The following is a 27,355-nucleotide window of genomic DNA, read 5'->3' as shown; positions in this document are numbered from 1 at the left end:
CATGTGAATTGGGACAATCAGGGAAGGCTTCCTGGAGGAGGTGGTGTTTCACCTGAGCCATGAGGGATGAGTAGGAGTTCGCCAACGGCACAGTGGGGCTGGGGGAGGTGATGATTCCAACCACAGGCCAACCAGCAGGTGCGGGCTTAACGACTGGTGTGATCCTGGGATAAGGGAAGGCCAAACTTGAAAGATTCTATTCTTCAGGCTCTGAGCTACGCTCCCAACATGGATCTAGATCCAATTATGGCCACACCTGACTGGGCCCATCATTTACATCTCGTCTGCGGCTGCTTTCCTGCCTCAGAAGCAGACCATATGGCCTGCACAGCTGAAAATATTTACTGTCCGGCCCTTTATAGAACAAGTTTGCAGATCTCTGGGTGAGTGCTGGGCCCAGCCAGGCATGATACAGTGTCTTGGGTCTGCAGGGAAATTGGCTAATGAAAGGCCATTGGTGTGGAGCTGGTGATGGGAGTGGCATTTGTCCAGGTCACCCCCTTCTAACACGGATCAGCACGTGTCTCTCTTTGCAGCAGTGTGGGGTGCAAGACCTGCCCTCTGACATCGGTCTCCCGGGTTCAAATCCCAGCATGCACTTCCCTGCTGTGTGACCAGCTGATCTAACGTCTTGATGCCTCAGTTTACTCATCTGTCAAATGGAGACAACGGTGGTATCCACCTCACAGCACACAGTGTGCCTGGGGTGTAGGAGGGGATCCGTAGATCACTACAGAAGAAGCAGATCCCTATGGTGGGTTTTCTAGGTACTGGCTTCTACGAGACCCATTCTGGAATGAAACTGTCCTCGACTGGATCATTTCCCTCCCTGCCTTTGGGAACAGAACATACAAATGGTCACTTCAGCTTTTCTGAATAACCTGAGTCGCCGCTATGGCTACGATTACTCTTCCGAATGTCACAGTCATAGTCCAGATGCGAACGGGGACGTGAAGCAACCAGAGGGTCCCGGGTGGTCCTCTTTTCGGTTTTATTTTTCTGCCTCTTTCTTTGACATGAGCCTGAAACTCCTATTCGATTACTTGTCTATGGTAGTAGAAACAGCTCTCTCACCTGTTCAGTCATTGTTTCTCCCAAGAAACCAGGTGATGATACTTGTTAGAACTATGTGCAAACTAAGAGCCAACAGATCGTGGTGGCTGGCGCGGTGCTCACGTCTGTCATCCCAGCAGTTTGGGAGGCTGAGGCGGGTGGATCACTTGAGGCCAGGAGTTTAAGACCGGCCTGGCCAACATGGCAACATCCACCTCTACAAAAAATACAGAAATAGCCAGGCATGGGCCGGGCGCGGTGGCTCACGCCTGTAATCCCAGCACTTTGGGAGGCCGAGGCGGGCGGATCACAAGGTCAGGAGATCGAGACCACGGTGAAACCCCGTCTCTACTAAAATTACAAAAAATTAGCCGGGCGCGGTGGCGGGCGCCTGTAGTCCCAGCTACTCAGGAGGCTGAGGCAGGAGAATGGCGTAAACCCAGGAGGCGGAGCTTGCAGTGAGCCGAGATCGCGCCACTGCACTCCAGCCTGGGCGACAGAGCGAGACTCCGTCTCAAAAAACAAAAAACAAAAAAAAAAAGAAATAGCCAGGCATGGTGGCGCATGCCTGTGGTCCCAGCTACTCAGGAGGCGGAGGTGGGAGGACCCCTTGAGCCCAGGAGGTTGAGGCAACAGTGAGTGTGGCTGTGCCGCTGCATCCGACCTGGGTGACACAGCGAGATCCTGTCTCAGAAAAATGAATAAACACTAGGTCTTGAGTGAAGCCTGGGGCACGTTCTCCTGAGAAGGGTATGTGTGCCTCCAGTAGCTGTAGCTGGCATGCTAGCTGCCATCTACACACCAAGCAGGTGAGGCTGCTGGAAGGTAGGTATATCCCACCGCTCCTGCAGCAATGCACACAGCCACAGCCCAAGACACACCAATCTGTGCTTTTGTAACAATATTCTCCAAAGCCGTTGGCTTTACGTGACAGTCATTCGATGCCGTTCAGGTCAGGCCTACCTGGGGTGTGTTGCCCCAGTGATTCAGCCTCCTGAGCAACAGGACCATGCCTTGGCCACACCTCTGAGACCAACAAACAGATGCAGACACATGTGGCTAGGCCATTCAAGCCCACCTGCCCTCCAGGTGCTCCCAGGAGCTCGGAGCCGGTGTGACCCTCACGTGTAAAAATGCACAGTCTGATTTCTGCCTGTTTCCCAACCCCAGAGAAGGACAGCCAGAAGACGGAGTGGCTGTCTGCTCCCCCTGGGACACCCAGGTCCTGGAGGGGAGGAGCCCCTGCGCTGGCTCTGCACAAACCCCTGTCCACGGAGGGCAGTGACCTGCTCCCTCTGCTCGGGGGAAACTGACACCTGCCACCACCTCCTGGGAAGGGACAGCGCGTCCAGAGTGTCACCGGGAAGGCACTGACGAATTTCTCTGAACTCCACTGGAAGGTAAGAAATGATAGTTTATAAATAGAAGCTCGGTCACAATTTTGAGAGGCTGGTGCAGCTCTCTTAGGGAGCACATGGCCCAACTTCATTTCCCTTCAGAGAAATGAGGCTCAGAGAGGGCAGGTGAGCTGCTCAGCGCGGCCCAGCAGACCAGGCCACAGAATCTAGGCCTCTTCACTTCCATCCTGATAGTTTCTCCCTGGAGGCCTAGTGGCTCCCAAGAAGTTGTTGTTTTTTGTTTGTTTGTTTGTTTCTGAGACAGGCTCTTGTTCTGTTGCGCAGGCTGGAGTGCAGCGGTGCAATCACAGTTCAGCCTCCCAGGCTCAAACGATCCTCTCACCTCAGCCTCCCAAGTAGCAGGGACTACAGGTGCCCACCACCATGCCCAGCTAGTTTAAAAAATATTTACATAGAGACAGTGGTGTGTGTGGGGGGGACAGTGATGTGTGTGTGGGGAGAGGGGGACAGTGGTGTGTGTGTGTGGGGGGGGGGGACAGTGGTGTGTGTGTGTGGGGGGGACAGTGGTGTGTGTGGGGGGGGACAGTGGTGTGTGTGGGGGGGGACAGTGGTGTGTGTGGGGGGAGGGGGGGGACAGTGGTGTGTGTGTGGGGAGGGGGGGACAGTGGTGTGTGTGTGGGGGGGGACAGTGGTGTGTGTTGGGGGGGACAGTGGTGTGTGTGGGGGGAGGGGGGACAGTGGTGTGTGTGGGGGGGGGACAGTGGTGTGTGTGTGGGGGCGGGTCTCACGACATTGCTCAGGCTGGTCTTGAACTCCTGGGCTCAAGCAATCCTCCCGCCTCCACCTCCCAAAGTGCTGGGATTACAGGCACGGGCCACTCTGCCCTGGTCCAAAAAGTGGTTTTTTGTTGTTGTTGTTGTTTATTTTTTGCCACTTCGTTTAGCTGAAATCTTAGGAGGATGCAACTAAGAAACAAAAAGAGAGAAAAGCAGAGTTGCTCTTGGGGAAGGAGGGTGAGGGCTCAGCCGCCTCGCGGCCCTGGAGGGCCCTCTGAGTTGGAAAAGCACCTCGGGCTTGTGCTGGGAGTGACGAGGGCCCTAAGGGCAGGAGAAGGTGCTTCTCTGTGAGCCACAGTGCCCTGCCCTTGGAGCGCGCAAATCACATGACCTCACTGAAGTTTACATCTTCGAAAAAATAATGAGGGCTGGTCACTAATGGGCCTTTGAGAGTTGTCACCCGTTTGTCGATAATGATAGAGCTTTAATGGGGCTAATTCAGAGAAAATCAAGCTCAAGCCCCTGTTGGCTCCTCTAAGGCCAAACACCTCCCTGCTCGGCTGATGGAGACCGACAGCATCACCATAGCCTTGGTTTGTGCCTGGACTTTCCCGACACCCTTGGGAATAGGAAATCTACCCTGATTTCTTTTTTTTTTTTTTGGGAAGAAAAATATCAGGCTCTCAAATAGTTAAAAAAAAAAAAAAAAAATCTGTGGCAAGGACCATAGAAAACCATCAAGCTTGTGTTGAAAGCATTTTATAGTTGGGGAAACTGAGCCACTGAGCCAGGCCAGCACTGCAGGGAGGATAGACAGAAATGAGCCGTCATCCCTGCTTCCCAGGAGCTTAGAGATGAGTGTTAAGATTTTTATAAACATCTTCATCATCTGCTTTAAATTGTTGGAAGGTTCTCCATCAACTCCTGGACTCAGTTCAACCTCCTTGGTGTGGCCTTTAAGACCTTCTGTGATATGACCGCTTTGGCCTCCTCATAGGTCCCTTCCGCTTCTTTGAGCCACTTGGTTCTATTGTTTTGCCTACACTGGGCTGAGATTCTGACACTTCAGGGCCTGTGTACACAGCTGTCCCTCTGCCAGGAGCACCCCCCTTTTCTCTTTCCCCTCTGCCAGCCCACCTCCTCCCTCCCCCCCGTCTTAGGGTTGAGCCCTCTCTGTGAGTGACCTCCGCGAGCCAGAGCTTCCCATTTGGGTCCCTGCTTCCCTGACCCTCGCTGCGGGGTCCCCTGTTTGTCTTGGTTTTGATGAATACCCTCCGGTCAGAGATGGCCTCTCAGCACTCTTGTATGTTACACGTGCGTGACACAGAGCCTGACACATAGGTGGTGCTGTAACATTGAGTGCATGAAAAATATCACGGGTCCAGGTAGAACATGACTGGGGCCAAAGAGGTTCTGGGCTCAAAGGAAGGGGCACCACAGCCAGTGGGGGCTGGAATATGCCCCCTGACAAGGAGAACCTTTGAGGTGGACTCAACACTTTGTCCTTGCTCCAGACCTGCATGGGCATCAGTCCTGACCCGGTCCCGGGTGAACCACACGGGGCAGGTTTAACATGGACATATGAGGCAATGCTGGCCAACAAGACAAAAGGACAGGTCTCCTGGGGACTTCTCGGAGAGGTTTCCTTGCTCCTAAACTGAGACACGAGAAAAGGAATCAGTCCTTACCCAATCAAGGACCTTATTGTTACGTGTGACGCCTGGACCTGCAGCAGCCACCTTGGACCCGAGGGTCCTGCTTTGCTGATGGGGACTGACAGTGTCATTCTGACCTTGGTTTGCACCTGAACCTTCCTCACCCAGACACCCTTTGGAATAGGAAATGGGCCTTGATTTTTGGTCTACAAGGAAAAGCGCACAGCCACGTGCAAAGATGGACAGGACCATCACCCCTGACGGTGCTGAGGTGCTGACACATTGGTGCACCCTGGTGTGGCAAGACCTCAGCTGTCCTCATTGTTTAAGCCGCTCTGAGTTGGTTTTCTGTCACTTGCAACCCACAGCACTCTAGTGATTACAGCTTTGAAGAATGAACTGGGCTTCCACAGGTGGGGACCAGGCAGGAGAGCAACTCACGCAGGGGCAGCGTGTGGTGTGTGGGGCCCACGGCCCACCTGGAGGGCAGCACGCCACAGAGGCCATCCTAGGAGAACTGGCAGGGCAGACACCAGGTCCTGCTCATTAGGACATTCACTGCCTTTCCTCCATGTCATCGCCCCTCTGCGAGATCTGCTGGGAACATGTGAGTTGTGTGCTTGTGCTTTGACATGACTTAATAAAGGAAGGGCTTTAAAGAGCCAGGAGAAAAGGCTGAGTAAATAAACAGCACTTCACTCTCTGCCTTGGACAACAGAGCAACCGCCCTCATTTCTTTTTGTCAGAACAGAGATAATCCAATAATTAGGGCAGCAAATAGCATAACCCTGGCTAAAGCCATAATGAACCATCTGGCTTGAATCACTTAGGCTTATTCTAGGGATCTGGTTGTCACAGCCCAGAGGGGGGCACGGCCTGGGGTACTGGGTGGAAGGCAGTCCCACCCCAGAACCTGTTCCCCCACCACGCACGAGAGCCAAGATTTCTGGGCTCCTGTGCCTAGGATATTTGCTCAGCCTCCCATAGGATCCAAGCCTGGGGTGGGGCACCCCTTGAAGGGGGCGACAGGGGCCCACGCAGGCCCTGGCTCGGTGGCACACCGTCCTCCTTAGCTCCTCTGAGCCCGTTTTTAGCATTTCTTTGGCGTGTCCTGGTAATACGGGTGTGGCCAGCCCACAGTTCAAGCTGGCAAAGCTGCGTCCAGCTCTGCCCTGCACTGCTGACCCCATGTGAGTCTGGCCCCTGCATGGCATGTATCTGAGGCCAGGGACCCAGCACTGCTGCCAGGACATGCTTCGCGAAGGGCTGCTGAGTCGATGAATTGGACAAGGGGCCGGCTGGCCTGAGTTTCGAGCTTCCTGGTCCCCTCCTTGCTTTGTGGGTTCAGAGACAGAAAAAAAAAAAAAAAGTCTCTTGGCCATTCGCTATCCAGAGGGCCCTCTGTGGAACCAGGAGGGTGGCCTGAAGCTCTGCCCTCCCCTCTTACTTCCTTGGTGCAGTGGCAGTGATGCCGGAAATGGGAACAAGTTTCCCATCCCTTCTTCTGGGGGAGGCTTTGGATTCAGGCCAGCCAAACGAGTGGCCACTTAGGGCCTGCCCAGAGGCTCAGCAAGTCCGGGGTGAGCTTTGCACAGGGTGCCAGGAGCAGAGGGGAGGGGGTGGATCTAGGGCACAGCCCTGAGGGCAAAAAACTCTTCCGACCCGATTTCCCCAAGCTGGCAGGAAAGTGGAGGGACAAGACGGCTCCCCAGCCCCTACACCCCAGGGCAGGGCCTTCATATGCCAGGCGCTGGCCCGAGGGCCGTGGTCCAAGCCTCGAAAAAGTACCTGGCAGGCAGTTTCCCTACAGGGGCCCTGCTCTAACCGGCCACTGCTGATGGGCCTCCCCAGGTGCAGCGATGGGGGGTCTCCACCCCGGGGGCACTGGTAATCCCTACCTTCAGCTTCTGCTGGCACATTTGATGCTTGGGAAACTCCAGACCCGCAGCCCACAGGCCCTGGTGAGTGCCCAAGCCAGGCGCAGACACCCCTGCACAGGGGAGGGGCAGCCCCAGCCCTGGAGAAGCTAGAGCAGGACTCCTGCCCGGGCCACATCCCGGGAAGGGCTGGGGTTTGACGCTGGTTTTCCAGGTCTCAGTGGCAAGTCGGGAGCCACAGCTGGGCTAGGAGGGGGTTCTCACGTCCCATCCCCACCCCGCGCAAACCGGTTCCTCACTGGACTGCGACCTCTTCCGGCCTCGGTTTCCCAGCCTGTCCGGCCCGGTGGATGGGAAAGGGCGCCCACCGGCCGGGCCTCGGTCCCGGGACTCCGGCGCTTGCCTGCTCCCCGGGGCTCAGGGCTCAGTCCGGGAGGAGGGGAGCGGGCTGGGAGGCCCTTTCCGCCCGGGGGCCGCGGGCGTAACAGGTGGGCGCAGGTGCGCGGCCCTGGCCAGCGCCGCGGCGGGGTCCATGGACACTGGAGGAGGAACCGCCAAGGTTTTTCCAAAGGACAAGCGGCCCCGCGGTCCTCCTGGTCCTCTGCCCGCGCACCGGCAAAGCCGCTGCGCTCTGCGGGCCGCCGGGCCCACGCGGGAGGCCGGGCCGCTCCCAGCCTCGGGCCCCTCCTCAGCCCGCCCCAACCCCGACCCTCGGCCGCGAGGCCCTCCCGGAGCGGCTGGCGAGCGGGGAGCGAGCGCGAGGCCGGCAGCAACTGGTGTCTCCCCGGGACACAGCTCCGCCCTTCCCGGGAACAAAAGCAGCCGCCCGCGCCGGAGCCTGGGGAGGGCGGGCTGGCAGGGAGGGGGCGCGGCGCCGGCTCCTGGGAACCCGGCCCCGGAAATGGGGCACCCCCAGGGGGTGCCCCCAAACTTCCCTCCTCTCCGGTCCGGGTCAGGGAGGGCTCGAGGCCGGCGGGCAGGGCGCGGGGAGTGCACGGAGCGCGCGAGGGGCCCGCAACCCCGCGGCGGGGGTGTGCGCCGAGGGAGAGCGCGACCACGCGAGGGGGACCGGCCGAGGGGACCCGCGAGGCCTGGGGGCGCCAAGCCCGAGCCAGGGGAGGGGGCGCGAAGTCGGCGAGTTGGAAACTTACTGCAATCGTCCGACTCGTAGCCGTCGGCGTCCGGCTCGTCCTCCGGCGGCTTGGCGGGCGGCCGCGCGGGGCTGGGACCCGGGCTGGGGCCCGGGCTGGAGCCGTAGGCTCCGAAGAGCTGGTCCACATCCTCGTCGTCCTCGCGGGCGCCGTCGGAGGGGCTGCGGCGGCCGGCACTGGCCGCGGCCGGGCGCGCGGAGGCGTCCGGGGGCGCAGCGGCGCGGGGCCCGGCGTCCGGGGGCAGGCCCCGCGGGAAGCGGGGGAAGTAGTCGGAGATCTGCTTGATGGGACGGATGGGGCCGGGGCACACGTCGATGGCCATATGCTCCTGGATGCTGATGGTCGCCTTCTCCCCGCGCCGCCGGAGGGTCATGCAGGCAGCGCCGCCCCGCCCCGGGCGCGGCCCGGCCCGGCGCGACCCCGGCCCGGGGGCGGCTCAGCAGGCCCGGCGGGGCGCGGCGGGGGCTGCAGGCATTGCCGGCCGCGCCCCCGGACGGCCCTGACTCGGCTGCTGCCCGCTCCGCTGCGGACGGCTCGAGTGAGCGCCAGGGGCCGGCAGGCAGGGGGCGGGCCCAGCCCGCGTCACCCGGCAGCAGCCAAGCAGGGTGAGTGTGCGGACTGCGCGGGCGGCGCGGAGCGGAGGGAGCCGCGCGGCGCCACACTCACTCGCACTCACACCGGCGCGCACGCCGGCCCGGGACCCCGCGCGCGCACACTCGCGGCCGGGCTGGGCCGCCGGGCGCCTTCCGCTCATGCACGGCCGCGGTACAAGCCGGGAGCCGGCCGGGCAGGGACCCGCAGGACGCGCACCCACACGTTCCCGCGCCTGCCAGCCCACGCTGGGCTCTGCTCGCTCTCTCGGGACGCACGCAGGTGTGCAAGTGCACACACGCGTGTGCAGAGATACGTGGTGGAAGCATCCGCTCGCTCACACCGTGGGACACACATACAAACGTCTGCATGCGCACGTAGAGTTGGTTGAGGGTGCTGTGACACAGCGCACCCCCCGTGCACACGCGCGCACACCTCATGGAGCGCACACACAGGTCAAGGGCACCCAGGACACAGGCTTCCACACCCCCAAGCACCCCTAACAAGACACACAAACATGCGCCCATAGAAGTGACCAGGGGACCCTGGGCACAAGTCCCTCTCTCCCCCCCCATCTAGCAGGACATGGAGTCACTCTCCTAGCGTGTAGGGACAGGCTGCCTACACACGGGCAGGACATGTAGACGCTCAACTGTGCAAGGACACGGGGGCACAGTCTGTGCACACATATTCTCAGGTCACATACAACACAGCACTCGAACCTCGGGTCAGTCCTTCACTCGGTCAGTGAGTAGTCCGAAGGACCCACCGCGGCAGGGTGGCTGAGAACCTGGACAGGGCCTGGTCAGGAGCGGGTGAGGGGAAGGTCTGGGCGGTGAGTGATGCAATGAGGCTGGGCGGCACCCTCCCCCCACCACACTCCTACTCTAGGCCTCCCACACGGTCAGATCACTAAACAAATCCCAGAGGGCCCAGCCCTGGTTGTCTGGCTTTCCGGACCAGAGCTCTGTTGGGAACTGCTGCTGCTTGGACAGGTGTGTCCCCGGAAAGCCCCGGGCACGAATGGAATCCTGTTTACCCTCTGGTTTCCACTGACGGGAAAGACACTTAGCTTCTTAGCTGGGTGCCTTTGTTGAGTCTGAATAAGGGGCTCCAAGCGGCTCTTGTTCCCCCACTGTAACCCTTGCAGAGTGATGGGGAGCAGAGTAAAGAGAGGCGAAACCTTGCTCTAAGGCTTCCAGCTGCACAGTTCTGGCAGGCTATTCGACCTCTTTGAGCCTCAGTTTCCTCATCTATGAAGTGAGGCTGTTTCCAACTGCACAGCATTGTGGCAAAGCCCCATCCAGCACAGAACATGACAGATAAGAGGGGCTCAGTCGGCTTTCCCTTCTCCCTTCCTTTGGAAAGAAAGACTCATGGTGAGAAGTGATGAGAAATTCATGTTTCGTACTGAGTTCTGAACTGGGTGGTGGCGGGCACCACCGGCCTTTGAAAACACTGGAGGAACACATGGCATACGTTGTACTCTGCCAAGAACATTCACAGCTGTCATCTCATTGATTCCTTAAACCACCCCAGGATGTAGGCAGGGCCTGCTGTTCCCATTTCACAGGTGAGGAAATTAGCGCTCAGGCACAAGGATGTGCCCAGGGGGACTGCTGGCTGGCGGCAGAGCTGCAATGACAGCCCAGTGTCCTTTTTGATGCTTCCACTTGCCCTCCCTTCTCCCTCTCCTCCCCTCCACTACAGAGCTCAGAGGCTCAGAGCAGAGTTGGAAACACAGGTAAAACCTTGTTCCCAAAGCTCATCCTGAGGCTTCTTGGACATGGGAAGCCCAAACTGAGGAGGAGGGGAAGGAGGGGGGAAAAAAGGAGGAGGAAGAGAAGGAGGGAAGGAGGCCAAGAGCCTCAGGGGATACAGTGGGAATGACTGGCCTGGGGGTTCCCTAAAGATAGTCTGAGGTCCTGGTGGGAGAAATATTCAGCCTTCCAAGAGCCAAAGGCCAAGGGAAGGACAGAAGAGCCTGGAAGGGCAGCCTGGCACAGAGGGGCTCTCATTTCCAGGAATGCTTAAGGGGATTAATCCTTAAATAGGCACAGAGTGACTTTTTCTGTGCCAGAGGTGGCTGCATCACAAAATGATTATATAATAACACAGGTATTAAAATGCAGACGCTGAGCTGTCATTTTATCATTCCTTTACTAAGGAGTTACAGGGTGTCGTCATCATCTTACAGTTGGGGAGACTGAGGCTGCAGGAGGTCAAGTGACTAGCAAGAGGCAGACTGGGGATGAGACCTGGACATCCTGACCCCTGAGCCTTGCCCTTTTAACATCAAGGCCCTGTGACTGTGTTCACCGAGAGCTGGCTGCTCCCTCCTGGCCGCTTCTCTTGGGGGTCTGGTTTTTGGAGGATCAGCTCATGGCTCTTGGCTCTGCAGGAGCTGGCTCTCAGGGAGGGTTTGGAAGAAGTCAGGTGGAGGGCCCAGCCTCCTAAGCATGGAGCCAGGGAACCCCAGGATGCCCACTGGAGAAACACATGGCATGTTGGGGTCCAGCCTTTGGCAGGTGGCAGAGTTGAAATCCACTCTAGGTCTGAATTTGCCCAGCTCTGAGCCCAGCTGAAATGGGGTGGGGCCTCCCCAAGGGACAGAAGTGGTGTTATCTGGGCAGGTGTCTACTTTCTAGAAAGAGCATAGGTCACGGAGTAGGCAGACTTAGAATCAAAAGTCAGGGGAGCCTCCTCCTAAGTGTGCCAGACTTTGGGCAAGTTGCTTAACAGGCCCTGGGTCTCATCAGCAATGGGGGAGAATAATAACAAGCTTGTGTGAGTTAAAGGCGAGGATGGGTACACAGTGCCCAGTGTGCAACTGGCGCTCAGGGAATTGTGATTCTGCTGCCCTTGCCTTCCTGGTGCAAACCGTCCCGGTGCAAACCTTCCTGGTGCAAATCGCCCTGGTGCAAACCTTCCTGGTGCAAACTGTCATTGCACTCCCAGTGCCTGGCTCGATTTCTCTACCAGTGACATGCGGTTGGCTGCTCCGTGTCTGCTGCCAGGACCTGGTGACAAGTGGATGCACTTACCAAGGCTGGGCGCTGGCTGGCATGTGTGGGCATCTCTAAGCTGTTGGATATGTCCAGAGCCTCATCAATCACGTCGCCTTCCACTCCCAATGCTGAGGTGGGCAGCTGGGCAGCTGGATCAGCCTCTGGCAAAGTTAAGTGGATAGAGTCTGCCCTTGGTCACAGCCCTCAGGAGCCCCATGCCCTTGCCTCTGTGCCCCCTGCTTTTCCCAACGAGCTTCTGAGCTTTCTCCTAAGTCCCCACAGACCCTCTCAAGGGCTCCTGTCAAATGAGATTAAGTGGGTTCTTTAAAAAATGGTCCAGGTATCTGTAGCACCAGCGTGTCTATTTACTTTGTCACCGAGGCTGGAGTGCAGTGGTGAGATCATGGCTCCCTGCAGCCTCGACCTCCTGAGGCTCAAGTGATCTTCCCAACTGAGCCTCCCAAGTAACTGGGTCCACGTGCATGCACCACCATCCCCAGCTAATTTTTAAATTTTTTGTAGAGACGGGGTCTCCCCATGTTACCCAGGCTAGTCTCAAACTCCTGGCTTTAAACAGTTTTCCTGCCCTGGTCTCTCAAAATGCTGAGATTACAAGCATGAGTCACCACGCCCAGCCCAGGATGTCTATCAATAATGCAGATTCCAGGCCCCTACCTCACACCCACTGACTCAGAATATGTGTGTGCACACTGAGCATGCATCTTAAGTACCCCTGATGATTCTGGTGCACAATGGAGGTTGACACTTGCTGGGTTAGAGGGTGCTAATGGTTTAACAGTGATTTTTCAACCTGCTGGGCTGCCTCTATGCTGTTCACATGTGTAACATATGCCCATCAGTGACATTTCTCAATATTTAGTGATTCTTCACTGGGAAATTGAGTGCCTAACCCAAGGCAGGTGTTGGAATTTCCAGAAAGGTTTGGCAAAGCCACACTGGGGGGTCTGATATCCTCCTGTTTGGATGTTCTGACCTCTTTCCTGGTGGAGAAGGACCAGCTAACAGATCTTCACAGTAGGTAACGTGTGTTTTTCAGGAAATGCCCTCTCGGCAGCACTTGACTGGATGTTCCTTGGTTGGCATCTTGGCTGGTGCTCATGTCCCCGGAGGAGAAGGGCCCTCTCTGACCCAGGCCTAACATGTGTCCCCCGTTTCCACCCTTCCCTGATTGCCGGAGGAGCTCTTGTCCTGCTGTGCTAATAGAATGTTCTTTGTATTAACAGAAAATGTTAACCCAACAGAGGCGCTTGGATGGAGGAGTTCCAAACAATGTTGCTGGTTGATGGAGAGGGGCCTTCCAAGGTCTCTTGTCCATTCATTTATTCATGAAGCCACAAATATTTATTGTGCACCTACCCTGTCACAGGCCCCAGGCTGCGTTCTGTAGGGAGCCCAGGGATAAATGAAGCCCCTTTTTCTTTGGATTCCAGATGACGGAGGGGAGGTCAGGAAGGGAGGTAGGAACCACCACTCTGGGGGTCTCCTGCCTCCTTCTTGGCGTACACTATGGCCTCGGCATGGAGAGCATGGTGGAGCGCTGACGCCAGCAAGTCAGTTCAGCATTTGCAATATAGCTTGTGGCTGCTGAGAGGCCAACTTGATATATTAAATGATATTAAAAATGCAGCCTATTTCTGATAATTTATTATGCACATTCTCATAAACACATTACACTCGTCACAGTACATTTACGAGCACCAGGCCTACCAGTGGGGAAAAGTTAACACCTACCTAATGATGTTTTGCAGATGTCAGATGCTCTGGTGCTGCAGTGATGGGGTCAATGGTGCAAAGAAATGCGAGTGTTTTTTCTATCCTGGGGCACCAGGAGGCTGCCCAGGGATGGCTGGAAGAACCAGGCTTGCTCTCTCCACACTGCCAAGGTCTGCGCTGTGGGATTTGAAAGAGGCCGGGTGAGAGGCTCCCCGGCCAGGAGAGACTTAGCCCAGGATCAGGCTGCCTAAGGCAGGAGATTAGGTGTCACAGAGGGATAATGCTGGATCCTCTGGGGAAGCTCTAGAAATGACCTCTGGGAGAAAGAGGGGCAGAGCCTGAGGCTCATGTGACAGCACAGACGAGCTTCCCTCCCACAGGCCTGGGGACCACTAGAGCCCAGGGTCTTGGCTGGAGCAGTCTTCATGACTGGGGTGAACATCTCAGCATTATACATGAACTACAATGGGTAGAAACTCTAACCAGCCCAGAGCTGGTGGAAACCCAGGGCCAACAGCCACAGATGTTCCCTCCAATAGCTTTGAATTGATGATGCAATTCAAAGGTATTAACAATGCAAGTGGCAGCTTCCAGTGCTAATGTGTTCCACCTTTTGTTGGTTTGTTTGTTTGAGACAGAGTCTCACTCTGTTGCCCAGGCTGAAGTACAATGACATGATCTCGGCTCACTGCAACCTCCACCTCCCAGCTTCAAGCAATTCTCCTGCCTCAGCCTCCTGAGTAGCTGGGACTACAGGTGACTGCCACCATGTTTGGCGGGCATAGTTTTTGTATTTTTAGTAGAGATGGGGTTTCACCATGTTGGCCAGGCTGGTCTTGAATTCCTGACCTTAGGTGATCTGCCCACCTCAGCCTCCCAAAGTGCTGGGATTACAGGCGTGAACCACCATGCCTCGCCCACTTTTTTTTTTTTTTTTTTTAAGAGACTGGACCTTGCTCTGTTACCCAGGCTGGAGTGCAGTGGAGTGATCATGGCTCACTGCAGTCTTGAACTCCTGGGCTCCAGTGATCCTCCCACCTCGGCCTCCTGAGTGTCCAAAACCACAGACCTGCACCACCATGTCCAGCTAATTTTTTTATGTTTTGTTTTTTTAGAGATGGGTCTTGCTATGTTGCCCAGGCTTACCTGAACTTAGTTTTACATTTACTACAGATGTGTGTACCTATAAACAATATATGGTATTGTTTTACATGCTTTAAAACTTTGTAAAAATGGCATCATACTGCATGTAACCTTATTAAACTCATTTTTGACTTATTATTGTTTGTGAAGTTTATTCCTGTTGATGCATCTAGCTATAGTTTGTTTTTATTGTTGTCTACTATTCCACTATGTGAATATGCCACAATTTATTTCTCTTTTCTGCTATTGTTGAACATTTAAGTTGGTTCCTATGCATGGCTATCATCAACATGCTGCAATGGCTATTCCTGTTTCCTGGTCCATCTATGGGATTTATTTTGAGACAGGGTCTCACTCTGTTGCCCAGGCTGAAGTTCAGTTGTACCATCTCAGCTCAGCACAGCCTCAAGCTCCCTGGGCTCAGGTGATCCTCCCACCTCAGCCTCCCAAGCAGCTGGGACTGCTGGCGCACACCACCACATCTGGCTAATTTTTATAATTTTTGTAGAGACAGGCTTTTGCCATGCTGCCCTGGCTGGTCTGAAACCCCTGAGCTCAAGTGATCCTCCCACCTCAGCCTCCCAAAGTGCTGGGATTACAGGCATGAGCCACCACAGCTGGCCAGGGAGAGTTTCTTTAGAGTTTCTTGGATAGGAAATTTGCTGGGCCTAAGGTCTGCATACCTTTGGCTTGACTAGAGAATGCCTAGCTTCTTCCCAAACTGGTTAGGACAATTGCCACTCTCACCAACCATCTATAACAGTGCCAGTTCCTCCATGTCCTTGTCAACACTTGGTATTGCCAGACTTGAATTTTTGCTAGTCTGATAGTTTTTTTTTTAATGTTTAATTAGTTCTCCTTGCTAAGTAGGTGCTACTTCATTTCTGCAGCTAAGGGTGGGCATGTGGTATCAATAGATAAATGCAACAGATTAAAAATTGAAGAGCTTCTATCAATAAGGGATTGGCTAAATACAGTATGCCTCACCTATACAATAGAATACGGCACAACCATTAACAAGGATGTGTGTGCTGATATGGAAGATATATTGATATTCTGATGTACAAAATACCTTTTCATCTCTCAGATTTATTGTTAAATAAAAAAGCAAGAGGCATAAAAAGCATATTCACTTTGTAAACAAATGAAAGGATATGTATACACATGCCTATTTGTATGTGCACAGAATATCTCTGAAAGAATGAACAGGAAACTGGCGACAGCAGTTCATCTGGGAAGGGCACGAGGGGACAGGGAAACTTTTCTGCTCCGTGAATTCTTACCATGTATGTGTATTAGCCCGTTGGAAAAAAATAGCCCTAGAATAGGCAAATTCATAGAGACAGAAAGTAGAATAGAGGTTACCAGAGGTTTTGGAGTGGAGAATAGGGGGTTTTTAGTTGACTGATGCAGAGTTTCTTTTTGAGATGTGAGAGAGTTCTGAAATGGATACTGGTGATGGTTGTACAACATTGTGATTGTACTTAATGCCACTCAACTGGATGCTTAAAAGTTGTTGAAATGGGCTGGGCACGGTGGCTCACCCCTGTAATCCCAGCACTTCGGGAGGCCGAGGTGGGCAGATCACCTGAGGTCAGGAGTTTACGACCAGCCTGGCCAACATGGTGAAACTCTGTCTCTACTAAAAATACAAAAATGAGCCGGGCGTGGTGGTGGTCGCCTATAATCCCAGCTACTCAGGAGGCTGAGGCAGGAGAATTGCTTGAACCTGGGAGGTGGAGGTTGCAGTGAGCCAAGATCATGCCACCGTACTCCAGCCTGGGCGACAGGAGCGAGACCGCATCTCAAAAAAAAAAGGGGTTGAAGTGGCCTGGCACAGTGGGTCACACCTGTAATCCCAGCACTTAGGGATGCCAAAGCAAGATCACTCGAGCCCCAGGAGTTTGTGACCAGCCTGAGAAAGATGGTGAGACTGTGTCTCTACAAAACGTTTTTAAAAAATTAACTGGGTGCAGTGGCGCACATCCTGTGGTCCCAGCTACTCGGGAGGCTGAGGCAGGGGATTGCTTGAGCTTAGGAGGTGGAGGTTGCAGTGAGTCATGTTCTCAGCACCGCCCTCCAGTCTGGGCAACACAGTGAGACCCTGTCTCAAAAACAAAGAAAAGAAGGAAAGAAGAAGAAGAAAGAGAGAGAAAAAAAAGAAAAAGAAAGAAAGAAGAAAGAAAGAAGAGAGAGAGAAAAAGAAAGAAGAAAGAAAAAAGAAAAGAAAAGGAAAGAAAAGAAAAGAAAAGAAAAGAAAAAAAAGACAAGACCAAGTACAGTGGCTCACACCTGTAATCCCAGCACTTTGGGAAGCCGAGGTGGGAGGAGGCCAGGAATTCGAGACCAGCCTGGGCAACACGGTGAGACTCCATCACTACAAAACATTTTTTTAAAAAGTAGTGGGGTGTGGTAGCTTGTACCCGTAGTCCCAGCTACTCGGGAGGAAGTGGGAGGATCCCTTGAACCAGGGAGATTGAGGCTGCATCAAGCCATTATTGCACCATCGTATACCAGCCTGGGTGACAGAGCAAGACCCTATTTCAAAAAAAAAAAAAGAAAGAAAGGAAAAGAAAAATGGTTAGAATGATATATATTAGGTTATGTCTTTTACCACAATAAAAAGAGCAGGAAAAAATAAGCTCACAATAAACAAATTTTAATTGCACCGGGGGGAGCACTTGGTCCACAGGGGTGAGCAGCTTCCTCACGCTCCCTGGAGAGCAACCCTAACCCTCTCCCAGCCCCTAGTCTGTGCATCTCTGCCTGCCTGGAACCCTCTGGGGCTCCCAGGGTCTGCGGAACAGTTCGAAGACTATTGGGTCCAAGGAAATTCCGAGCTGGCATGACCTTCACTTTCATCACTTAAAAACCAGCTTCCCACCTGGAACCTGCACGATTATTTACTTAGTACGTTTCTTTAAACAGACTTACTTAAAAATCCCTTAAATACCCAGGTTAGCTTTGTCCTAACAATAATATCTACGATGGGAATTGATGTGCTGATTGCGTCTCTCGATGGCACATTGAAATAAATACATAACTATTACAGTAGAATAGGCTGTGTTAAGTCACTGAGGGTTAAGCAAACGGCCAAGGTCTCATAACCAGAAAGAGGCAGGCTGGCCTGAGGCTTGGCAGTCCGGCTCCAGAAGTGACACCCTTGACCACTGCCACCTGCCCCTGGCCTGTGACAGTCACCTGTTCCCCTGCCCCCGGGACGGGACATGCTTGCCAACGTGTTAAGGCTGTAGGGGCAGAGCATAGTTCTTCACTGGTGAGTAGGGAGGGCGAGCTGAGCTGAGCTTTGTTTACCATCCTCGGTGGCACCTGCCAGTGCTAGGCCAGTCCTCTGCTCCCTCAAACCCACAGGACAATGACCCAGGGGTCCCAGACTCCCTACAAGGCCTGGCCTTCAGGCTCACGTCCAGCCTTCCTCAGAGGGCTGGGGGTCTGCATCAGGTTAACCACATGGCAGCCCCTGCCTCTGCAGCCCCACCTGCTGCCTCCCTCATCTCTCTTCTGCCCTGAGGCAGGAGCTAGAGGCACCGTGTTGGCCTCAGCCCTGAAACCTGAAGGCTGAGAAAAGGTCCGCCCAGCAAAGAGCCGCAGGAAGGAGGAAGGGGTCTGGGCAGGGGGAACAGCACGTGCTGAGGCCAGGCATGGGGAGGAGGGTGGTGTTTGGGGAGCTGCCTGTGGTTGAGCCTGGCTGGAGCTCTCGGTGTGAAGGGGCCCTACGGGGCAGAGGGTGGAGGCCCAGTGGCTCCTGTCGCACCTGTCCCTTGGGCTTGGCGCCTGGTCACCCTCCTATCACACTCCCCTGGATGCCACTGATGCTGTGGGCTCCACCTGCCTTATGGGTCAGTGTGGGGAGCGCTTTGCTGTCTGCATTCAGAGTCCAAGACTCAGGGATGAAGCGTCCGTATAACTCATTCAGTACCCCCATCTCCCCACCCCCACCACAGCCCAGCGCCCAAACACACCAGCCACCACGCCTCTGCTCGGGCCGCCCTGCCTGCTGGGCACCTTCATTTGCCCTTGACCACCGGGCGCGCTCCTACGCTGCCCTCAACACACTACGCAGGTGTTGCTTTCTCCGTGAAGCCAATGCAGACGAGCTTTCCACAGTGGTCCCCTGGCATGGCCACATCTGTGCCACCCTTACGGGCCTTATCACACTTGGTGATGACTGTTCAGGTGTGTCTCCCCAGCAGTGCTGAGTTTCTTGAGGATCTGCATGGAGCATCACCATCTTTGTGGCCCTTGAGCTGTGGGGTCCAACCTGATTGCCTCGGGACCCTCTGGAGATTCTCAGGACCCATTCCCAGGGAGCCCAGGCTTCAGGCCCAGGGTAGGGCCCAGTATTCTGAAGCGGGGGTTCCGGCAGAGCTTTGCGAATGTGGAAACGGAGGCTGAGAGGTGGCCTGAGCTGTCCAAGGTCATAGAGCAACTATGAGGCAGGGCCAGGGCTCCCGGCTCCCTCTGGGGTTCTAGCTCAGGGCTCCAAGTCCACCCCAGTGCGGCTGGCGGGGGGACTGTTCCTGCCCCACCTGGCTTCCCGCAGCCCCAGTGGTGACTGTGGCTCATCCCCTCCCACAGGGCCTTGGTAGAAAGTTCTTAGTACTCAGGAAGAACCCGTTTCAGTGCTTTTGTCCCACCCTCCCCACTCTCACCCCTGCCCAGGCTCACGGTCCCACCTCCCTCAGGGCCTTTCACTGGCCAGGGCCTCCTCTTGGAACATTCTGGCACCAAACCATCCCATGGGGGGCTTGGTCTCACTCGAGGCCAACTCCTAGAGCAGCCTGGGGAACGTGGAAAGCAGCTGTGTTCAGGTCCTGCTGTTTCTGGCCTGCAAGGCTCCTTGGAGGCAGAGACCCAGCCGGGTGCCTGGCTCGTGGCGGGCAGGCCCTCGATGCACGGAGGTGGGAGGGAGGCAGCGTGGGGGAGACCACTGGGTGATGGGGCAGCTGGGTGGGAGGAGGAGGGAGGCCAGCCCGGCTCCTCCCTGCCTGTGCAGCTCCCACTCTGGGCCTGTGGCCTTGGAGACAGCAGCGTTTAGAGGGAGGAGGGAGGGCGAGCGGAGGGCCGTCCATCAGCGGGAACGTGGAGAGCCTCGTAAATCAGGGAGGCTGTCTGAGGCCCTTTGCCAAGCATCTGCTGGCGTCCGGGAGCCTGGGAGGGCAGGTTGCTCCTCTGGGGGTTGGAGGCAGCCACACCTCAGGCTCCCCTAGTTGAGGAGGGCGGGCAAGCCTCCCTCCCTTTCCCCAGGCACTTCCGTGTGTTATCCCAAATTCCTCACAGCCCCCACCCCAACCTGCAAGGCAGGCCATCATTTTGTTTTAATTATTTTGAATTTTATTACACAAGACTGTAGAAAATAACATAACAAATCCCAAAACATATCCACCCAAACTAACACTTTCATTTTTTTTTTTTTTTTTTTTTTTTTTTTTTTTTTTTTTTTTTTTTTTTTTTTTTTTTTTTTTTGATACGGAGTCTTGCTCTGTCGCCCAGGCTGGGGTGCAGTGGCCGGATCTCAGCTCACTGCAAGCTCCACCTCCCGGGTTTACACCATTCTCCTGCCTCAGCCTCCTGAGTAGCTGGGACTACAGGCGCCCGCCACCTCGCCCGGCTAGTTTTTTGTATTTTTTAGTAGAGACGGGGTTTCACCGTGTTAGCCAGGATGGTCTCGATCTCCTGACCTCGTGATCCACCCGTCTCGGCCTCCCAAAGTGCTGGGATTACAGGCTTGAGCCACCGCGCCCGCCCACTTTCATTTTTTATGGAGGGTTTTGTTTGGTTTGCTTTTCTTTAAGAGTCAGAGTCTTGCTCTGTCGCCCAGGCTGCAGTGCAGCGGCACAATCACGGTTCACCGCAGCCTCCACCTCCTGGGCTCAAGTGATCCTCCCACCTCAGCCCCCTGAGTAACGGGGACTACAGGCACACGCCACCACAACCGGCTAATTTGCTTGTATTTTTTTTTTTGCAGAGACAGGGTTTCGCCATGTTGCCCAGGCTGCTCTCAAACTACTGGGCTAGACTCATCCTCCCCGGTTAGCCTCCAAAGTGCTGGGATTACAGGTGCGAGCCACCATTCCCAGCCTGAGATTTTTGAACTCATAAGATTGTGAACGACAGCATATAAAACTGCATAAAACACAGTTGCCTCAAATGATTAGTTCCAAAGAGACGTCAACATAACCACCACCCAAGTCACGCAGCCAGAAGTTGCCAGCCTTCCCCACCCCAGCATGGGTTTCTCCCATTAGGCACCTCTCCCTGCCCCCAGGATTATTTATGTTTTAGAGATGGAGACTTGCTATATTGCCCAGACTGGACTTGAACTCCTGGAATCAAACGATCCTCCTGCCTTAGCCTCCCGAGTAGCTGAGACCACAACGCCATTGTGCCTGGCTTTGCCTTTTTTTTATTGTGACTTTATGTGACACCATTGCATATGGCGCTTTCCTGGTCTTTTAAAAATATAAATACAATAAAACATTACAGATAAAAATTCCCTTCTTGTGTCTCAGCCCCACCCCAGGGAGCGAGCGTAATTATGAAATTTACACATGTCATTCCAGGCTGCATTTCATATTTTCACTACATATATTTGTATTAGAGAAGTACTGTTTTACATAGTTTAAAACTTTTCATAAATGACAACAATAGTGTGTATATTATTCTGCAAGTTGCTTTTTCACTAACTCTAAGTGCTTTTTAAAAAACAGCTTTATTGAGGCATAATTTATACACCATAAAATTCAACCATTTCAAGTGCACAATTTAATGATTTTTAGTAAATGTAAAGAGTTGTGCAACCACCAGCACAATCCAATTTTAGAACATTTCCATCCCTCCTAAAAACTCTAAATAGGCTGGGCACGGTGGCTCATGCCTGTAATCCCAGCATTTGGGGAAAGCAGGATGAAAGGATTTTGAGAGGCCAGGAGTTCCAGACCAGCCTGGGCAACACAGTGAGATCCTGTCTCTACAAAACATTTTTTTTTTTCAAAAATTACTAGACACAGTGGCTGCAGCTGCAGTCCCAGCTTCTTGGGAGGCTGAGGTGGGAGGATTGCTTGAGCCCAGGAGTTCCAGCACGTAGGGAGCTAGGATCTCGCCGCTGCACTCCGGCTTTGGGCGACAGAGCAAGATCCTGTCTCTAAAACGAAAAAAAGTCTAAATGCTTTTTGGCTTTCTCTCTTTTTTTTCCTCAGTGCTTTTGATACACATTTTAATAACCGCCCCTTATAAAGCTCCTGCTATGTGCCAAGAACTGCGGTAAGGAGTTAAGTTGCCACCACATTCACTCCTCATAGCACCTCTACAAAGTGACAGTCTTCCGATGACACGGAGGCACAGGGGGGCAACAAACTGTCCACGGCCACCCTGTTAGAAACTCACAGAACAGGCTGCAAACCCAGTCTGACCCCAGAGTCAGCCCTTAGCCACCCACTACACAGCCACTCACTCTGCATTCATGCACTCTTACTGTCGTGTGCTATGTCAGGCAAATGTTTTTATCCCACGGTATGAATGAGAAACTGAGGCTTGGATGGGTTAAGTGACTTGCTCAGTATCACTGGAGAGAGAATAACAGAGCTGGGGTTTGAATCTAGGTCTACGTGACTTCAAGCTCGCTGGCGCTTTGCTGGTCTCCTCAGCTGCCTTTCCTTTTTTTCATTACAGTAAAGGAATAAAAGACAGAAAAGAGGAGGATGGGTGGAAAGCGGGAGAGAGACGTCAGAAAAAGCTTTTTTTTTTTTTTTTTTTTTTTTTTAAAGACAGAGTCAGGCTCTGTCGCCCAGGCTGGAGTGCAGTGGTGCAATCTCCGCTCACTGCAACCTCCGCCTCCTGGGTTCGAGTGATTCTCCTGCCTCAGCCTCCTGAGTAGCTGGGATTACAGGCGCCCACCATCATGCCCGGCTAATTGTTTGTATTTTTAGCAGAGACAGGGTTTCTTCATGTTGGCCAGGCTGGTCTCAAATTCCTGACCTCAAGTGATCCACCCTCCCAGCCTCCCAAAGTGCTGGGATTACGGGCATGAGACACTGTGCCCGGCCAGAACAAACTTTTAAATTCTTTTATGCTCAGCCTACATCCACAGATACTTACATACATACATGTGCAACACAGGATCTCTGAACACCAGCTCTAGTCAGTTGAGTCTATGCACAGCTCTGTATGTGTAGGCTGCACATGTGTGTGCACACACATGCATATGTGTACCCAAGACCACATATGTGTTCACACACCATTCCAGATGCACACCCACACAGGTGTACACACCCTAATAGGCACACCCCCACAGGCACATACAGGTGCACACCCACACAGGCACACGTGTAAACACAGATGCTCATGTGCACGTGCACACACAGCTGTACATGCACACACAACTGTACACAAAGTTGTACACACCCACAGCTGTACACACACAGCTGTACACACACACAGCTGTACACACACAGCTGTACACTCACACAGCTGTACACACAACTGTACATGCACTCACAGTTGTACACACACACAGTTGTACACACACATAGTTGTACACACACATAGTTGTACACACACACAGTTGTACACACACATAGTTGTACACACATAGTTGTACACACAGCTGTACATGCACTCACACAGCTGTACACACACTCACAGCTGTACACACTCACAGTTGTACACACACATAGTTGTACACACACAGTTGTACACACACACAGCTATACATGCACTCAGTTGTACACACACAGCTGTACACACATTCACAGTTGTACACACACACAGTTGTACACACACACAGTTGTACACACACATAGTTGTACACACACACAGTTGTACACACACACAGTTGTACACACACATAGTTGTACACACACACAGTTGTACACACACACAGTTGTACACACATAGTTGTACACACAGCTGTACATGCACTCACACAGCTGTACACACACTCACAGCTGTACACACACAGTTGTACACACACAGTTGTACACACACATAGTTGTACACACACACAGCTGTACACGCACTCAGTTGTACACACACAGTTGTACACACATTCACAGTTGTACACACACATAGTTGTACACACACAGTTGTACACACACACAGCTGTACATGCACTCAGTTGTACACACACAGCTGTACACACATTCACAGTTGTACACACACACAGTTGTACACACACATTGTACACACACACAGCTGTACACGCACTCAGTTGTACACACACAGCTGTACACACAGCTGTACACTCACTCACAGTCGTACACACACAGCTGTACATGCACTCACAGTTGTACACACACAGCTGTACACACACTCAAATGACTAGAATTGGTGTTCACAGGTCCTGTGTTACTCAGGGTGAGGAGAATGTCAGTGTGTATGTGTGCTCATGCATGTGTGTACGTGTGCACGTGTGTGTGTGTGTGGTGGGAGACGGGAGTTCAGTCTTCTGGGATACCCTGGTGGCCCATTTGTCAGGGTCTGGATCTGAGAAATGCTGCATCGGGGCAGACCCCTTCTCCAAAAGGCACTCTCAGCCGGGAGGGCCCCATGCCCCACCACCCTCTCTTTGTGCTCCCAAGTGCCTGCTGAGGTCCTTGGATAAAGTTTCAGGACCTGGGGATTGCCTGGCCCCTGTGGCCAGGAGTCGAATCCTCTGCGTCTCTTCTCCCTGACCTGGGTGCTTCCATCACCAAAGCTCCTTTCTGCCCCCAACTCCTCTGAGTCTACACAGACCTGGAAGGGCCTGTAGGAGCCACATCCAACAAGCACCCACAAGCAGCAGCCAGTGAGCAGACACGAGCATCTGAGAGGGGCCTCACCATACGTCCACGAGCAGGGCACGGCAACCACTTACATTTTACAGACAGGGAAACTGAGGCACGGAGGCCTTCTGCAGGACCCCGTGGCTGGAGATGGACTCCAGATTCAAACCCAGATTCAAACCCAGATTCAAACCCAGGCTGTGTGTCTGCACAACTTGGACTGCACAACCAGCACAGAGAACACTCGAACCGAACCCAGCTCACGCAACACAGCGGGATCCCGACCCCGGAACCCAGGCGTCCTCGGCGGGATCCCGACCCCGGAACCCAGGTGTCCTCGGCGGGATCCTGACCCCGGAACCCAGGCGTTCACAGCGGGATCCCGACCTCGGAACCCGGGTGTCCTCGGCGGGATCCCGACCCTGGAACCCGGGTGTTCACAGCGGGATCCCGACCCCGGAACCCAGGCGTTCACAGCGGGATCCCGACCCCAGAACCCAGGCGTCCTCGGCGGGATCCCGACCCCAGAACCAAAGCATCCTCGGTGGGATCCCCACCCTGGAACCTCCAAGCTCTGTCCATCCTCTCAGATGTCCTTCAGCACATTGGTCCATGCAGAATATCTATGCACCTGTCTCTCCCTCCATCTGTCCAATGCTCCATCAGTCTGTCCATGTCCTGTTCACAGCAGGATCCCGACCCTGGAACCCAGGCGTTCTAGTATCCGGCCTCCAAGTATTGGTCCTACCCTGGTGGTTTACAGCAGCTGAGAAGCTGACGGCTTTACTCACCCATGACAAAATAAGACAAGCAGAGGGTAATGTAGGAAGTTTTTCAGAAAGTTAAATCCCTTTAATTAAAGCAAAACAAAACAGCTTTTTTGTTGACTTTTCCCCTTTCTTTTCTAAAATAAGGGTGATCTTATCCAATGGTTATTATTTTATATTCTTAATTTGGCAAGATAAAAATGTGAGCAGCTGCACGCCAGCCCCCAAATGTAGGGGAGGTTTTTCTGGTTTACAGACTGTCTCAGGTTCGAGCCTCCTTGCGGCACCCCCCCTTCCATCCACCTTAGCCTGGAACGGAGACTTGTTTTTCTTTTGTATCTGTCCTTCCCAGATTTCATAGTTGTATTTTCCAAAACAATCTAGTTGAAGAAATCCTACTCAGTATGTTTGAAATCTTTATGCTACCAGCTCAAACTCTGGATTGAGCTAACAACAAAATAGAGGAAAGCTCTTTTTCTTATTCAGCAGTCAAACTTCAAGGCAACTTCAGCCCTGGGAACTCAGCCAGTTGCTGGGAAGTAAAGGAATCAAAGGCTTCTAAACAGTAAAAAATGTCTTTAGAATAGAGCTCGGCTCAGAGAGAGCTTTGGCCTTCCTGCAAATTAAGAATAATGATTTGGTGAGCTTGTTTATCTCCCCTCCACCAGCAAGGCTTGGTCTCCCCAGGGGTAACCAGCAGCAGATTCAAGAGGAAGCGGGGGGGGGCTGTCTGGGGCTGGAGGAGGAGGCAGCTCCAATACGCTGGGGTCAGGCAGTGTGGGGGCAGAGAGGTCTCCTCATTTCCACAGCACCCCGAGTCATCAGAGTTTACAAGACACTTCTACGTTATCTGGAAAAAGGAGGCGCTCCTGGTACATCTTAGAAAGATTTCCATAAAACGGGCTGAAAAGCAATCATAACACCACAACAAAACACAAACAGGCAAGAGATAAACTCCCGTAATCCGGACGCCTCAGAGAGAGCAGAGCGTATGCAGGTGAGAGCCTTGGCTGGGTGGGAGGTCGGAGTCAGACTGGACCCTCTGCAGAATTAGCAGTGGTGTGTGCTCACCTCTGCAGCTGCTCCTCTGACACGGGCCTGGTTCCCTAGATAACTGGAGGGTCCTGCATCTCATGGCAGTTCCCACCACGCCCTGCTGCAGCTCGCACCCGAGAGCCCTCTGATCCCGGGAACGGGCAGCCGCCATCTACTGCTGCACCGTTCTGACCATGTGCCCCACGTGATTTCATGCAGCCCTCACTACTGCTGTGTCCAGGAGGCTCAGAGAGGTCAAGTTCCTTACCTAAGGTCACACAGCTGGCATGTGCCAGAGCTGGGACGAGAGCACGCGTTTGTGCGACTCCAGATGCTGGCTTTCGGCCTCGAGTCCTCGGCCTCTTCAGCTGGCTGGGGGCAGGTCCTGGGCCTCCAGGGAGGACGCACCTGCTCGTGGCCGGTTCTGGGCCCAGCCTGGGACTGACCTCACACCCCCTCTCGCACCTGGAGCTGCACTGACAGCGGCAGGCAGAGGGACCTCCTTTCTCTTTCCCTGGATACCGGCTCTGACCCTCCGATTTCCACCATGATCACGGTGTTCCCGGAGTCAGGCAGGGTATGAGGGAAATTGCCCTTTCCCTGGAATAATTTATCGTCTTGTTATTTCCGTTACCTGACCCTGTTTAAGCCTCTTCCGTGCTGAGCTGTTTGAATTTCCAGCTTGGAAATCCCCAGGCTGGGCGGGAATTGCTGTTTCCTGACCGAGGAGCAGACAGGGAGGTGCTGCCTGCAGGCCTGGCCGAGGGTCAGAGCGGGGCGTGCGGTGAAAGTCCACAGGGCTCTGCTGGGCTGACACGTGGGAAGGGTGGCAGAGGGAGACTGTGACCTGCAGCCAGGGGTGGTCCGAGGAAGGGAAGGCGTTGGTAGGAATGGGGAGGGGCTACGGACAGTGAGGGGACTCCTGGGCCAGGCCCTGCACCAGGGCACGGAGTAAGGCTGTTGAGGGTGTTGGTTTCGGTTTAAGGTCGAGGAGCCTCAGGAGACCACGTGACAAGCACAGAGCCGAGAGCTCGGGCCTCGGGCTGAAATCCTCGCTCTGCCACGTGCTGGCGGTGTGGTCGTGTGCACGTTGATGGACTTCTCTCAGCCTCAGTTTCCTCCTCTGTGAAGCGGAGGGCATGGTGTCCACCCCCATGATTCCTTTAATGCGAGAGCTGACTGAGGGGACGTGTGGAGACACCCAGTCTGGCCTCCGGCCGGGGCCCATGTGACCCAGGTGGTGGCTGTTTACGGTGATCAACTCTCCCCAGTTTGCTGGAAACTTCCTGGCTTCAGCCCCGAAAGTCCCGCACCTGGCGAGACCCACTGGTCCTGGAACACCTGGGTGGGTGCTTGCTCTGCCCGTGGCCTCCTGCTCCTCGCTGCATAATGTGCCGGGTCACGTCGGTGTCCTGCAGAAGGCCG

General features: G+C 54.2%; 1 protein-coding gene and 1 long non-coding RNA gene across 2 annotated transcripts in view; both read right to left on the bottom strand.

Moving 5' to 3' along the window:
• DOC2B (double C2 domain beta) overlaps nucleotides 1-8,394 on the bottom strand; it is a 33,613-nt gene extending 25,219 nt beyond the window's left edge. The window contains exon 1 of the mRNA XM_050763573.1: nucleotides 7,871-8,394. Coding sequence (XP_050619530.1) covers nucleotides 7,871-8,243 — 373 coding nt within the window. The 5' untranslated portion in view covers nucleotides 8,244-8,394. The remainder of the gene's footprint in view (nucleotides 1-7,870) is intronic.
• A 2,188-nt stretch (nucleotides 8,395-10,582) lies between these two features.
• Nucleotides 10,583-26,972, bottom strand: LOC126938902 (uncharacterized). Its single transcript, XR_007720214.1, has 3 exons — nucleotides 26,199-26,972; nucleotides 13,222-13,380; nucleotides 10,583-11,630 (listed from the first exon to the last, which is right to left on the bottom strand). It is a non-coding gene; the product is annotated as an uncharacterized LOC126938902 (long non-coding RNA).
• Nucleotides 26,973-27,355: the final 383 nt, after the last annotated feature.

The sequence above is a fragment of the Macaca thibetana genome, chromosome 16 (assembly GCF_024542745.1).
Source record: "Macaca thibetana thibetana isolate TM-01 chromosome 16, ASM2454274v1, whole genome shotgun sequence".
NCBI classification, from domain to species: Eukaryota; Metazoa; Chordata; class Mammalia; order Primates; family Cercopithecidae; genus Macaca; species Macaca thibetana.
This window is presented reverse-complemented; position numbering and strand designations above follow the sequence as displayed.